This window comes from Podarcis pityusensis (assembly GCF_964106645.2).
Source record: "Podarcis pityusensis genome assembly, chromosome: 3".
In the NCBI taxonomy this organism is placed as follows: Eukaryota; Metazoa; Chordata; class Lepidosauria; order Squamata; family Lacertidae; genus Podarcis; species Podarcis pityusensis.
Genome location: NC_138026.1, coordinates 120765091 through 120779225, shown reverse-complemented (window position 1 = coordinate 120779225; position 14135 = coordinate 120765091). Strand labels below are relative to the sequence as shown.

The following is a 14135-nucleotide window of genomic DNA, read 5'->3' as shown; positions in this document are numbered from 1 at the left end:
TGAATTATAGTGAATTAATAAATACACATTCACTCTCTGTAAGGTACCGGTTTTTTCCGTGTATAAGACTAGGTTGTTGTTTTTTACCAAAAAATTAGGTTTAAAATTGGGGCTTGTCTTATACATGGGTAGTGCTGAGGTGTGTTTTCTTAATTTGGAGTCCCCCAAAATAGGGGGCGTCTTATACATGGAAAAATACGGTAATTTGTATGCCTTATTTCCAATTTACTAGGTTACATATTTATTCATATTTATAACTGCCTGCCAGCAACTGCAAGTTTTTAGGTTGATAACAGGTTAATAATTAATAGAATAAAATATTTGTAGAGTTTGAAGGGACTCCAAGGGTCATCTAGCCCAACCTCCTGCAATGCAGGAATAATTATATTGTTGTAACTCACCCAGGAATCTTAGGATGAAGGGTGGGTAAAAATCCCATTAAGTCAGCATCTACCTCACAACTGTACTACAGTGCTACCTCTGAATACAAACGGGATCCGTTCCGGAGCCCCGTTTGCATCGTGAAGTAAACATAAGACATGACTGCGCGTCTGCAGGTCGCATTTCGCCGCTTCCGCGCATGCGCGTGACGTCATTTTGAGCGTCTGCGCATGCGCGAGTGGCGCAACCCAAAAATACTTAACTTGAAGCTACTTCAACCCGAGGTATGACTGTATTCCAATTTGTCCCCTCCTATACACCTCCTGGCACACAAAAGCCAGGAGAGAACAAAACAAGGCAGCAGGCATAGTGAGGACACAAGAATGGATATTTCCTCATGAGAAAACCTGCTCTTGAGAAGCCATGTCAACCTACTACATAGAATGGAGGCCTGGGACATGTATTGTTTTCAATTCACTTACAAGCCTCTGCCCACATACAGTGGTACCTCGGGTTACATACGCTTCAGGTTACATACGCTTCAGGTTACAGACTCCGCTAACCCAGAAATAGTACCGCGGGTTAAGAACTTTGCTTCAGGATGAGAACAGAAATCGTGCGGTGGCAGCAGGAGACCCCATTAGCTAAAGTGGTGCTTCAGGTTAAGAACAGTTGCAGGTTAAGAACGGACCTCCGGAACGAATTAAGTACTTAACCCGAGGTACCACTGTACTATGAATAGTGTTGTGAAATGTCAGCACCCTTCTTCAAAATTAAAGAAAAAGACGAATACTGGATGTTTTGAGCTCGAAATTCCATTAGCATGGCTGTGCTGGCTGGAACTGATGGGGGTTATACAAAACATCTGGAGGACACCAGGCTGGTGCAGGCTGATGTAGATTACCCATGCACTGCTGCCCTCTGATGGCTACAATAAGCTGTTGCTTACCAAACAATACTCAGCACCGTAGAGGAGATTTCGGAGTGGAAATGCAACTTCCCACTGCAGATCACTCCTCTGTGGCTCTTAATATATGCATGTGCCCACATTCCTTGGCACCTCACTGTTTCTTGGCTCCACACCCCACAAAGCTGCTTTTAAAAAAAGTCAAAACTCAAACATTGCTTAATTTGTGCCCAACCTGTCATTAATCGCTCCTCAGTGTTGCCCACTGTCTTCTCCTGGATAAAAGAGCAAGAATGAGACTATTCTCTAGCTCTATTAATCGCTGTTATCAGAGATTTCACCCATAACTATGCACTGAAGGAACGGTGACTTTTGCCACAATATGCTGGCTGGAATTTAACCGCTTTCAACTTTAATCTGAGGACTGTCATTTGTTCAGTTTTAATTTTAATTTATTTGAATTAATTTTGGGATGCATTTTAATCGATTGATTGCTTGTTTTTACGCATACTGTATTATTTATATGATGTTAGCTGCTCTGAGCCCAGCTCCGGCCAGGGAGGGCGGGGTACAAATAAAAAAAATATTTATTATTAAGTGTGACATAAAAATTCATTCAGGTGTGAAAAACCTTCACCCACAAAACAGGTACAATTCAGGAGTACTTCTGTCACTTGTTATCCTAGGAACCAATTCAAGGGTAAAATATATATTACAGAGCACCTCTAAAAAGTAACATACCCACATCCTGTCACAACATTCTGTGCCAGAAGTTGAGGATTTGCTTAGAATAAAGCATGCAAACTGAGCACCTATTAATACACGCCCAACCAGTTTTCATTGTACAGTGGTACCTCGGGTTAAGTACTTAATTCGTTCCAGAGGTCTGTTCTTAACCTGAAACTGTTCTTAACCTGAAGCACCACTTTAGCTAATGGGGCCTCCTGCTGCCGCCGCGCTGCCGGAGCCCAATTTCTGTTCTTATCCTGAAGCAAAGTTCTTAACCTGAAGCACTATTTCTGGGTTAGCGGAGTGTGTAACCTGAAGCGGATGTAACATGAAGCGTCTGTAACCCGAGGTACCACTGTACCCAAATAAGGATGATTCTCCTCCATTTGGAGTTTATATTTCAGGGCAGTCAGGGGTTTTATTCTATGCATCCTTTCATTACGAGAGGAACTTATTTTTTATGGGAAAGGGCATTATGGAATTATCACCGCTACTTGCAATAAGCCACCTCAATGTGTTCTACGGAAAGGATGAAGTGACATTTATTCATCCAGGTATTGCTGACCTACAGCTTCCATCAGCTGTAGTCGAAAAACATTAGCTGAAGTCGAAAAACATTAGCTGAAGTGTCACAGATTCCTTTTCTCCTGGCATCTAAGAAACCTACCAACTTTGATGATATTCAGCATCTTCTTCCATACATTATACTGCAAAGAATCCAAATACTTGGTGACTTCTATCAGAGTCCCTGGTGGAATTGCTTCTGGGTGTTCTACTGTCCAGGCAATTCTAGGAAACACAATTCAGACAAACAAAGAGGTGAGCAAGGGGGACCCAGTTTTAGAAAAACCAAGCATCTTACAGACGGACCAATCCCAAGCCTTCTGAATGCAAGTGTCTAGGATCACGCAAATGTTCAAAAGACTGCAAATCACCCATCTTCTTATCTCATACTTACACTCTCCCCCGGTCAGGATTTGTGGGAATCTCAAATCAATTTTATAAAAAAAGATTTGAGCCTTCTTTGTTGCATGTTTAAAAACATACGCTTATCACTTCTCCAGGGGTGCTTCAATGCTCAGAAATCTGAGATTTCTCTGGGGGCCTCTGCTATCTTGAGAAGCAGCAGGTGGTGACTGCAGAAAAAGCGTTTTCCGTGCTGACTCCTTACCTATGGGAACGTCCTTCCCAAGGTGGTTTCACTGGCACCCTCATTACTATCATTTATGCATTTCTTTCCCCAGGTTTTAAAGATCCCAGAATCTACAATCTTTGGGTTTTAAAAAACTTTTAACCATTCTTGGAGGGAGGGGATGTTCCTAAGTTTTTGCTATTTTAATTTGTGTATTGTTTTTATTACATTTCTGTTAGCTGCCCTTCAGCGGTTCTCAACCTGTGGGTCCCCAGATGTTGTTGGACTACAACTCCCATCATCCCTGAGCTCCGGCCTTGCTAGCTAGGGGTGATGGGAGTTGTAGTTCAACAACATCCGGGGACCCACCATGATTGTGCTGACGGTGCAGATTATAAAATAGTCCAAATAAACACACACACACACACTTCCATTGTGTGTGGTGTTCTGAGAATAACTTCTGCATTCAGTACAAAAGGAAGATGGAACCCATTCATGCACACAAATGGGTTGTTTTAAAACAATGGAGTTATTGTTGTTGTTATGGGGGGGGGGAGTTAAACATATGACTGATTACATGCATACAGAGCAATTACCCAAACTGAGCAACTATGTACAGTAGAATAAAACAGGCTAATTGCATCCTGCCTTCCCTCACACTGAGCTGTCCCTTCTATCTACATATGTTAGATTGGCTGGAAGGCATAAAAAGTGCCAGCTGTGTGTGTTCCTTGTATTCTGAGACCCACCTTGATCTGAATGTCAATGCAAGCTGTGGGCTAATTAAAGCCTTGAAGTTACTTCCTGTTCTGCATTTTAATCCACAAACATCCAAACCTCCGTTAATTAATTTGTGACACCTTTCAACTTGTTTCTCCTGACAGGCAAAACTATGAGGGAACGTATTAATGCCATAATCCCCAAGTCAACCACATACAGGATTTTTAGTTTTAAAAACAGGCAATTTCCTTCAGGTGGCACTGTAGGTTAAACCACAGAGCCCAGGACTTGCCTATCAGAAGGTTGGCGGTTCGAATCCCCGCAACGGGGTGAGCTCCCGTTGCTCGGTCCCTGCTCCTGCCAACCTAGCAGTTCGAAAGCACATCAAAGTGCAAGTAGATAAATAGGTACCGCTCCGGCAGGAAGGTAAACAGCGTTTCCATGTGCTGCTCTGGTTCGCCAGAAGCGGCTTAGTCATGCTGGCCACATGACCCGGAAGCGGTACGCCGGCTCCCTCGGCCAGTAAAGCGAGATGAGCGCCGCAACCCCAGAGTCGGTCACGACTGGACCTAATGGTCAGGGGTCCCTTTACCTTTTTATTTCCTTCACAGTAGGTAAGAAATCTAATAAATGACAACAAACCTGCGTTTCCGGTTTTTGTGTTTCTGTAAGAAAAAGAAGAAGGTAGAATCAGAGAAGAAACCATTACTGAGAAACTCTATTAAAAGTTTCAAGGGGGTTTGGGGAAGGGCTGTACACCATCCTACCAAGAAGACAAGTCTTCAGAATCAGAGGCATCGTTCAGAGGAGTGGGGGGGGGGGTTGGGAGGGGTACAGAAGGAAGAAATCTTCCCATTTCATTTGGGATATGGAGCCAGATGCCCACCAGCCTTACCTTGAGGAAGGAAACGTCATCCTCCTTCAGGTCAGCATGTAGCTGACCAACTTCCTGTACCAAGACATTGCTTTCTTCCGATAGCTTCCTGATTTTGTCTTCAATCAGGTCCTGCTTCTTCTGGGCCTCCTCCCGCAACTCTTCCAGCATAGTCTTCTCCTCATTCTGCAGGAACTTGTGCAGTTGTTCAAACTGCTTTTTAATCTCATTCTCCAATCTAGCAGTTTCTTCCTGAGGACAGGTAGCAAGGGAGAGTAAGAAAGACAAAATAAAGCAAGGATGTAGCTTTAAATGCAGGACAGTTCTGCAGAATAAGAGACTCAAGCCATAACAGAGATCTTGTTATACCAGCTGCACTGGCTCCTGGTGCAGTACAGGATCAGGTTTAAGGTGCTGGTTTTAACCTTTAAAGCCCTATACAGCCTAGGACCCTCGTACCTACAGGACCGCCTCTCCTGGTATGTCCCACGGAGGACCTTACGGTCTTCAAATAAAAACATCTTTCCGATCCCAGGCCACAGGGAGGTTAGGCCAGGGCTTTCTCAGCTGTGGCCCCGATCTGGTGGAACGCTCTTGTCACAAGAGACTAGGGCCCTGCGGGTCTTGATATCTTTCTGCAGGGCCTGCAAGATGGAGCTGTCCCGCCAGGCCTTTGGCCAAGGCACAGTCTGACCACCTCCTTCTGTAACCCTCATAGAACTCTAGCCCAATGGTTGCCAATAATTGGACTCTGAATTGATTTTAGAATGAATTGATTTTAGAATGCATTTCAATTAATTGATTGTGATTTTATGTAAATTGTGTTATTTTTATTGTTGTTAGCCGCTCTGAGCCCGGCTTCAGCTGGGGAGGGTGGGATATAAATAAAGTTTCATTATTATTATCATTATTCAATAGTTCTAAGAGTTTGCAAACAAATATATACCACTGCAGCACAACACAACACAATGTGCAAAAGAGACCTTACACATCAGAGCTTCTCCTGAGCTACTGCGGCAATGGCAGAAATAGCTTCAGCCAGAGTTGGGGAAGGCCATAGCTCAGTGGTAGAGCACAGGCTTGGTATGCAAAAAGTCCCATGTTATATTCCCAGCATTTCCAGGCAAAATTGGGAATGCCCGCTGCCTGAAACCCTGGGGAGCCACTTGTGGGAATGTTCAGGGATGCAGGAGAGGATATATTGTTTGATTATAGCCTTTCCAACTTGTATAAACAAGTTCGCAATTTGGCAAAGCGACATTCCCCTTTTTAAACTCACAGCGGATGCGTTTGCTCAGGCTCGCTAAAGCCTCTTTAATAACTGTTCTGGTCATTTCCCCTTATTCCCTCATAAAAGATAAGACACGACACAGTCTTCTATAAAAGTATAAAAAGAGTTTACTCACTCACATTCTGTTCACAATCGGATCCCAGAAGGCAGACTTGGCTTAGAAAAGTAACATACACCTGGAAACTATCTCATAAGGGGACAGTCCCTTTGTCCTCTCTTGGCTGGAAGGCAAGAGGGCACCTTTGGCTAAGCAGATGTTGCTTCTTCAACGCATGTAGTCTAAAACAGAAGGCTGTCCTGCCCTGTGCTTTTGTCGTTACCTGCACAGGTGAGGCCACGCCCACCTCTAGTCACATGCAGAGGAAGTCTGTCCCAGCCCAGAAGGAAACAGGAAGTTTACCTGCTGGCTGGACAAACATTCCTCCCCATGTGTAAACATGTTCACTCTAGGAATGTTGTACTTGACTGCTCTTGTGTTTCACATCCCACACCACTGCCAGTCATCGATCACAGGGTGGTTCAGAACATAAAAATATAAAATATATTCACAGTACAGAGCAGGGAAGGCTTGAACACAGAACAGGACACTCGTCTCTCCCAATCCATAGCCACACACAAGTATGGTGGAAGGGAAGGTCTCCTGGAGGTGTGCCCTAGAACAGTGCGCTGCACAATTGGGAGCTCAGAGTCAGATGCTCACCTTGTTGTGGTTTGCAATGAGCCTGTAATCAGACTTTATTCTTCCAAATTCTTGCACCTTGTCCTGCAGGGAGCTTTCCATGTCTTTGCACTTAGCCTGGAATTAAGGCAGAGAAGAAAGAGCTTAGCATCTTATACTGCATGTTTCCTATTTCTAGGAAAAGGGAAACTTCATCTATTACAATCAAGAATTAACTCTCCTGAAATGCCGAGCAGCAGTCCCTAGCAGTAGTTGGCTTCACTTCTGTCACAGAACACTCACGAATCTTCAAAAAACATAGAACAACTAAAACAGCTCATCTTCAGGCTCCCTCAGAAGTGGTAGACTCATCTCTCTTGGAGGTTTTTAAGCAGAAGTCAGATGGCCATCTGTCATGGATGCTTTAGCTGAGATTCCTGCATCGCAGTGGGTTGGACTACTAGATGACATGAATGGATAGGGACAGAATGGGACCCACAAGTGTGGCTAGCAATACAAACTCCCACCACTATGAGTGGTCAGGCATCATCATCACATTGGCCTTAAAGGTAAAGGTAAAGGTAAAGGTAAAGGGACCCCTGACCATTAGGTCCAGTCATGGCCAACTCTGGGGTTGTGGCACTCATCTCGCTTTACTGGCCGAGGGAGCTGGCGTACAGCTTCCGGGTCATGTGGCCAGCATGACTAAGTTGCATCTGGCGAACCAGAGCAGCGCACGGAAATGCCGTTTACCTTCCCGCCGGAGCGGTACCTATTTATCTACTTGCACTTTGACGTGCTTTTGAACTGCTAGGTTGGCAGGAGCAGGGACCGAGCAATGGGAGCTCATCCTGTCACAGGGATTCGAACCACCGACCTTCTGATCGGCAAGTCCTAGGCTCTGTGGTTTAACCCACAGTGCCACCCGCATCCCTTACAGGAAAGGTGTTGCTGTTTTGAGTACAAGGGGTCAGATGAAGCATGCACACCAAGCTTTCCACTATATGCAAAATCTCAAGATACATGCAACATTTCTAGGACACGTGGAATCAAATTATTAATAGCTCAAGAACAACACTTATATTCTACATTTGTGAAACCGTGGGTGAACCTTTCATTGTGCCTTAGAGGGCTGTCAGGGGACAGACAGAAGTGCTTTGGGGGCAAAACACATCACATGGCCCTGGTGATTTCTGGTTTACACTATTATCTTCAGAACCTGGGGGGGGGGGTGCTCCCCAAAACACAAGGCCAATTTGTCATTCTTACACACTGAATTATATACCATGCAGTTCTCCCTCCTAACCCATGGAGACTGGAATTAGACATGAGGCTGGGTGACTCACAGCAAACTCATACTGTGTCAGAGACAGATGGAAACTTTGCCGGGAAAGTGTGACTCAAACTGTACACCGCTTCCTTTAGCCTCCAGCATCCCTTCCCACCACTTCAAAACCCATCTCAAGCTCACTATCCTTTCTTCCAAGCCACAACAGCCATCTTTCAATACAGCAAGCCGATACAACCATCTCAAAGAGCCTCTCCCCATGGAACTCAAAATCAATTCGGAGCCTCAGTTTCAAAGCAAAGCTTGACTGCATCACTATCTTGAGATACACCACAAAATCAGGGCAACCCACCACTGGTGGTTCCAAGGCTCGTTTTCAGTATACTGCAAAACGTTTTGAATACCCACATGGGAAATAGCCAGGAACCAACAAAATTTGCCAAACTGAAACAAGCAATATTGTTGGCATTTCACACAGCAACAGGAAACTTGGCACAAAATCTGGTTCGCCCCACCCATGGAGGTTTAGCAATTTTGGCATGTTACACTGGATTTCCATCTGGTTTGTAGAGACTTCGAATTTTTATTTTGCAAGTCAGCTTGCAAGCCCTACAACATCCACATGGAGTTTTTCAGAGATAAGTTCTGTGGGTCCACACAGTTGCTCTCGGGCTGGAGTACATCTCCCCACAACTGGGGCTTGGAGAGCCATAGGTTCTCTAGGGGAAAAGCTTTAAAATATGCGGTCGTCATTTGCTGAAGAGTCAGCACCCTAAATGGGGACTTCAGTGGATCTCCTGATGATTCAGGAGGGCTCCGATTCTGTAGTTAGAAACCCTCTCCCTCGGAAACTGCCTGGCCACTTCATTATCTCATTCCATCATCAAGTGGGCATTTTTATTTTGGGAACATTTCCCCAACTTTTGAATTGGAGGAAGTATTACAGATGGCGAGATACATTCAGCTGGAAACAGTTGCAGGATCCAAGTCGCTGCTGTTTTCCATCTAACCAAAGCTCTGTGTTTCTGCAACCACCCTGGGGAATGTTGTGGTGGAAAATGGGTTATAACATTAAAATAAAAACACTTCTACAAGTTTTTTTTTTTTAAGCGCATGTCATTTTAGTGATTGTGGTCCTCGGCTTTCGTAAGGGAGCATTTGTGAGTTTGTTTGGGTTTTTAATGCATGAATATATGCCTATGTTGCAATAGTCAAGATGAGTTGTATTTTATTTCAACAGCAGGGAAAAGAGGGAAAAGGATTAGGAAATGTTTTCTGGCACCTCAGCAGCCCCTAAATCCTTAAACTCCATCAGTCCAATCCACTGGTCCAGAGAAGAACTGTACTTCAGCTGCAGAACAACTGCTCTACATTTAGAAGGTCCCCAGCATCTCTCATTTCCAGGCAGGACTCTTAATCTAGCCCGGCCTTGTCTGCACTGACTAGCAAAGGCTCTCCGACAAAAGTCTCCCTTCCCTAGCCTTAAATGGAGATGCCTGGGACCTTAGCTGTTTATCAGCACCATCTGGTATGCAGGCTGAGACCCTACCTGCCTGCAGACTGTCTTGCCAGAGTGGTGCATGCTCTAGTTATCTCTCGCTTGGACTACTGCAATGCGCTCTACATGGAGCTACCTTTGAAGGTGACCCGGAAATATAACTAATCCACAATGCGGCAGCCAGACTGGTGACTGGGAGCGGCTGCCGAGACCACATAACACTGGTCTTGAAAGACCTACATTGGCTCCCAGTACATTTCCGAACACAATTCAAAGTGTTGGTGCTGACCTTTAAAGCCCTAAACAGCCTTTGTCCAGTATACCTGAAGGAGAGTCTCCACCCCCATCGTTCTGCCCGGACACTGAGGTCCAGCTCCGAGGGCCTTCTGGCGGTTCCCTTGCTGCGGGAAGCCAAGTTACAGGGAACCAGGCAGAGGGCCTTCTTGGTGGTGGCACCCGCCCTGTGGAATGCCCTCCCACCAGATGTCAAAGAAAAGAACAACTAGCAGACTTTTAGAAGACATCTGAAGGCAGCCCTGTTTAGGGAAGCTTTTAATGTTTAATAGGTTATTGTATTTTAGTGTTCTGTTGGAAGCCGCCCAGAGTGGCTGGGGAAACCCAGCCAGATGGGTGGGGTATAAATAATAAATTTATTATTATTATTATTATTATTATTATTATTATTATTGACTGGTATCAAATCACCGAACCTGTGACTTTCTGCATGAAAAGCGGTTGCTCTGTCACTGAGCTACAGCCCTCCCCATCCCATTTGCTATGGGGGTATCAGAGTTGGGACCCCAAGGGTCATCTAGTCCAACCCCCTGCAATGCAGGAATCGCAACTAGATAATACATGGCAGGTGGCCATCCAGCCTCTGCTTAAAAACCTCCAAGGAAGGACAGTCCACAACCTCCCGGGGGGAGGAACAAACATCACTCATGTCACACGAAGCAGGGTCCTCGTGCAACAAATTCCTACACCCCCAATCATTGGCAAGGAGACGGCTTTGATGTGGGGCAGCCCCAATTTATGCAGCTAGTGGTGTTTGAGAATATTATGGTGGCTGGGAGAGGAACTTGCCAGTGGGTGCCCATCACCACTATGGCAAACGCAATAATAATAATAATACTTTATTATTTATACCCCGCCCATCAGGCTTGGTTTCTCCAGCCACTCTGGGCAGCTTCCAACAGATTAAAAAAATACAATAACCTGTTAAACATTAAAAGCTTCCCTAAACAGGGCTGCCTTCAGACGCAACATGCTGTCTGGCCTAAAAGATGGGCAAGTGGGGGTACAGAGGCTGGCATTACTAAACATCCATCAGAAGGAGGTTCCAGAGATTTAAAGCAGCCTTTGTGTGCAGCCAAGGTAGAACATGATATGCTCCTGGTCCATCTATCTTTGGGCCTCCAAGCGTTACTGAACTACAGCTCCCACCAACTTCAGCAAGCACAGCCAGTGATAATTGGAATTCTAGCAAGCCAAAGGTTCCCCACATCCAGTCTGAGCTGATCTCAAATTACACACAGTTCCTCCCTATTACAGCGTCCAGGAATTGTAGAATTGGAAGGGATCCCAAGCATTATCTAGTCCAGCCCCCTGCAATCACAACTAAAAAACCCTGATAGGTGGCCATTCAAAGGTCTGCTTAAAGGTAAAGGTAAAGGGACCCCTGGCCGTTAGGTCCAGTCGCAGACAACTCTGGGGTTGCGGCGCTCATCTCGCTTTGCCGGCCAAGGGAGCCGGCGTACAGCTTCTGGGTCATGTGGCCAGCATGGCTGAGCCGCTTCTGGCAAACCAGAGCAGCGCATGGAAACACCGTTTACCTTCCCGCCGAAGTGGTACCTATTGATCTACTTGCACTTTGACGTGCTTTCAAGCTGCTAGGTTGGCAGGAGTAGGGACCGAACAACGGGAGCTCACCCTGTCGCAGGCCCTAGGCTCTGCGGTTTAGACCACAGTGCCACCCACGTCCCTTTAAGGTGCATTTTAAGTGCATTTTAAAGGTAAAGGTAAAGGGACCCCTGACCATTAGGTCCAGTCGCAGACGACTCTGGAGTTGTGGTGCTCATCTCGCTTTACTGGCCGAGGGAGCCGGCGTACAGCTTCAGGGTCATGTGGCCAGCATGACTAAGCCGCTTCTAGCAAACCAGAGCAGCGCACGGAAATGCCGTTTACCTTCCCGCCAGAGTGGTACCTATTTATCTACTTGCACTTTGACATGCTTTTGAGCTGCTAAGTTGGCAGGAGCAGGGACTGAGCAACGGGAGCTCACCCCGTCGCGGGGATTCGAACTGCCAACCTTCTGATCGGCAAGCCCTAGGCTCTGGGGTTTAACCCACAGCGCCACCCACGTCCCTTTAAGGTCTGCTTAGAAACCTCCAATGAAGGAGAGCCCGCCAACTCTTAGAGGACCTTCTCGCACCATCCAGACCCCCAGGGGAGCTTACCCTGTAGTTCTTGGCCATCTCTGCCACGGGCTTCATCCTGTGGTCCGCATGCTGCTTGGAGCTTTGGCACACAAAGCAGACCAGCTCCTTGTCCTCCAGGCAGAAGAGCTTGGCTTCCTCTCCGTGCACAGGACAGCGGGCAGAGGACTCTCCAGCCTCACCCTGCTGCTGCTGCTGCTGTTTCTTCTCCTGCAAGAGGAACATCTCCACAATGTTGGCCAGGGTGTGGTTGGTGCGCAGCTCCTCTGGGGAGCAGGCTGCCTTGCACACCGGGCAGACATGGTGGGCCTGGTCCTCCCAGGACCGGCTGACGCAGCCTTTGCAAAAGTTGTGCCCGCAGCGGAGGGTGACGGCGTCTTTGAAGGGCTCGTAGCAGATGGGGCACAGAAGCTCCTCCTTGATAGTAGTTGCAGGGGGCAAGGACCGGGCAAAAGAGGCTTGCTTGGCCATGGGTTTGCTGCAAGAGACAAAAGGAACAACTCGGTTGCAAAGATCCAAGAGACAACCAGCTGTTGCTGCTCCCCCAGCTTATGACTCACAGCTGCAGGCTGCTAATAAACTTTCCAAGCCCCACCCTAGTTTATTTTGTCATTTGAATACGGAAACTGATTCTGACTGACAGCGCACGGGGCCAGTGGGGAAAGGAGCGGGTTGCCGCCCATCCAGGGCATCTTTCAAAGCCATTCGAGCTGGAAATGGGTTTCCTCTTGAGCAGGAATTGACGCAGCGAATAGGAAAGCCCCGGAGGCGGAGAAGTGGATTTTGCGCGCTCCCTTCTGCGTCGCCTTGACTCAGGAGCAGGCCTTGCTGTTGCAAGCGGCTGAGCAGCAACCCCAGGAGAGCGTTTACTCGGGAGTAACCTCCCCCTGTTTCCTAGGGTCTCTTCAAAGCCCGCCACCCCTGAATGCTGAGCGCTCTGGCAAAACTGGACTTCGTAGGGAGCGGCTTTGGGTTTACGGCGAACCCCATCCCAAACACGCTTCCGCGGGAGGAGGGGCTTGCGCCCGCGTGTCTACACACACTCGCTCCGGAGCAAATCTCTTCGAACGTTCCGGATGGTCAAAATTCGATTCAAGGGCGTTTCGATTTGAGAAACTTAACTGGAGCTACAGTTTTGCAAACATGGAATCTGTTGGGGACTAGGAACTGGGAGAGACCGGGGTTCAAATTCCACCTTACACCCGGCCATGGAGCTTACTGGGTGACCTTTGGCCAGTCACCCTGTAGACAGGGATGCGAGGATAAAATGTACTATGTACATGGACCACTTTGAGCTCCAGGGAAGGGAGGTGGAGTATAACGCAACAAATAAATTTGGAACCAATATTGTTGGGCTGCGCGCGATTTGCTTCGGAGTAAACGCTAACTTGGGCTGGGGCTGCATGTTCTACGCGCGACAGAAAGCAGAAGCGAGCTTTTATTCTAATTTAAAAAACACAACAACCCGAGAATAAAAGGGGAGGGGGAAACCAGATGTTTCCCAACTAGAAAGCAGAAGTGAGCTGTCCTTTTTAAAAACGGAGAATAAAAAAACAAGGGGGGGGGAATGCTTCCTAACTAGAGAGCTGAAGCGACCTCTTTACTTAAAATGGGAATAAAAGAGCGGGGGACGCAACCACCCGCGGCTTTGCTTTCCAATCCGAGAGGCGCTGGGAAGGGACGAAGGAAAAGGCGCGCGCGCGCTACTCGTGTAAACCGGCCGTTATTGGCAGGCGATCAGGAACGACTCCGGAGCCAAGTTTGCCAGGCGCAGAGGACCGAATGGTGAAGCCACCGCTCCGGCCTCGGCGGCTTACCAGGTCGGGCCACGTGGGCTGCTGGTCCAGGGGGCGCGCGTGCATCTTTGCAGCATCCTCGGGGCAGGGGATACCTCTCCCACCCCGAATCTCCTCCCGTCCCTTACCTTGGCTCGTTGCTGGGCAAAGCAGGCAGGCACCTCTGGCAGCAAGTCCTGGTGCTTCTTCGGCGGCGGGGGCTGCGGGCCAGCTCGCCCGCGAACAAGGAATCCATGGCCACCGTTTGCAGATGACTCCCTCTTTTTTTTTGCAAAAGTAGCTGGCAACCCCCCGTTGCAGAGCAAAAGAGGTCGCGAGCCTCCGTCTTTCCTTTTATGTCCCGGAGGCGAGTCGGACGGGGCTGCAGGCTCCGCCCAGCTCAAGCTGGGGAAAGGCAGCTGTTCCGAGCCGGTTGAGCGAGCCAGA

At 47.6% G+C, this 14135-nt stretch overlaps 1 protein-coding gene across 1 annotated transcript in view; it reads right to left on the bottom strand.

Annotated features, from left to right (window-relative positions):
• Nucleotides 1–14135, bottom strand: part of TRIM35 (tripartite motif containing 35) — a 17379-nt gene extending 3244 nt beyond the window's left edge. The window contains exons 1-6 of the mRNA XM_081001043.1: nt 13838–14135; nt 11935–12391; nt 6735–6830; nt 4765–4995; nt 4512–4534; nt 2685–2806 (exon numbers count right to left, since the gene is read on the bottom strand). Of these exons, the coding sequence (XP_080857169.1) occupies nt 2685–2806; nt 4512–4534; nt 4765–4995; nt 6735–6830; nt 11935–12391; nt 13838–13944 (1036 nt within the window). The 5' untranslated portion in view covers nt 13945–14135. The remainder of the gene's footprint in view (nt 1–2684; nt 2807–4511; nt 4535–4764; nt 4996–6734; nt 6831–11934; nt 12392–13837) is intronic.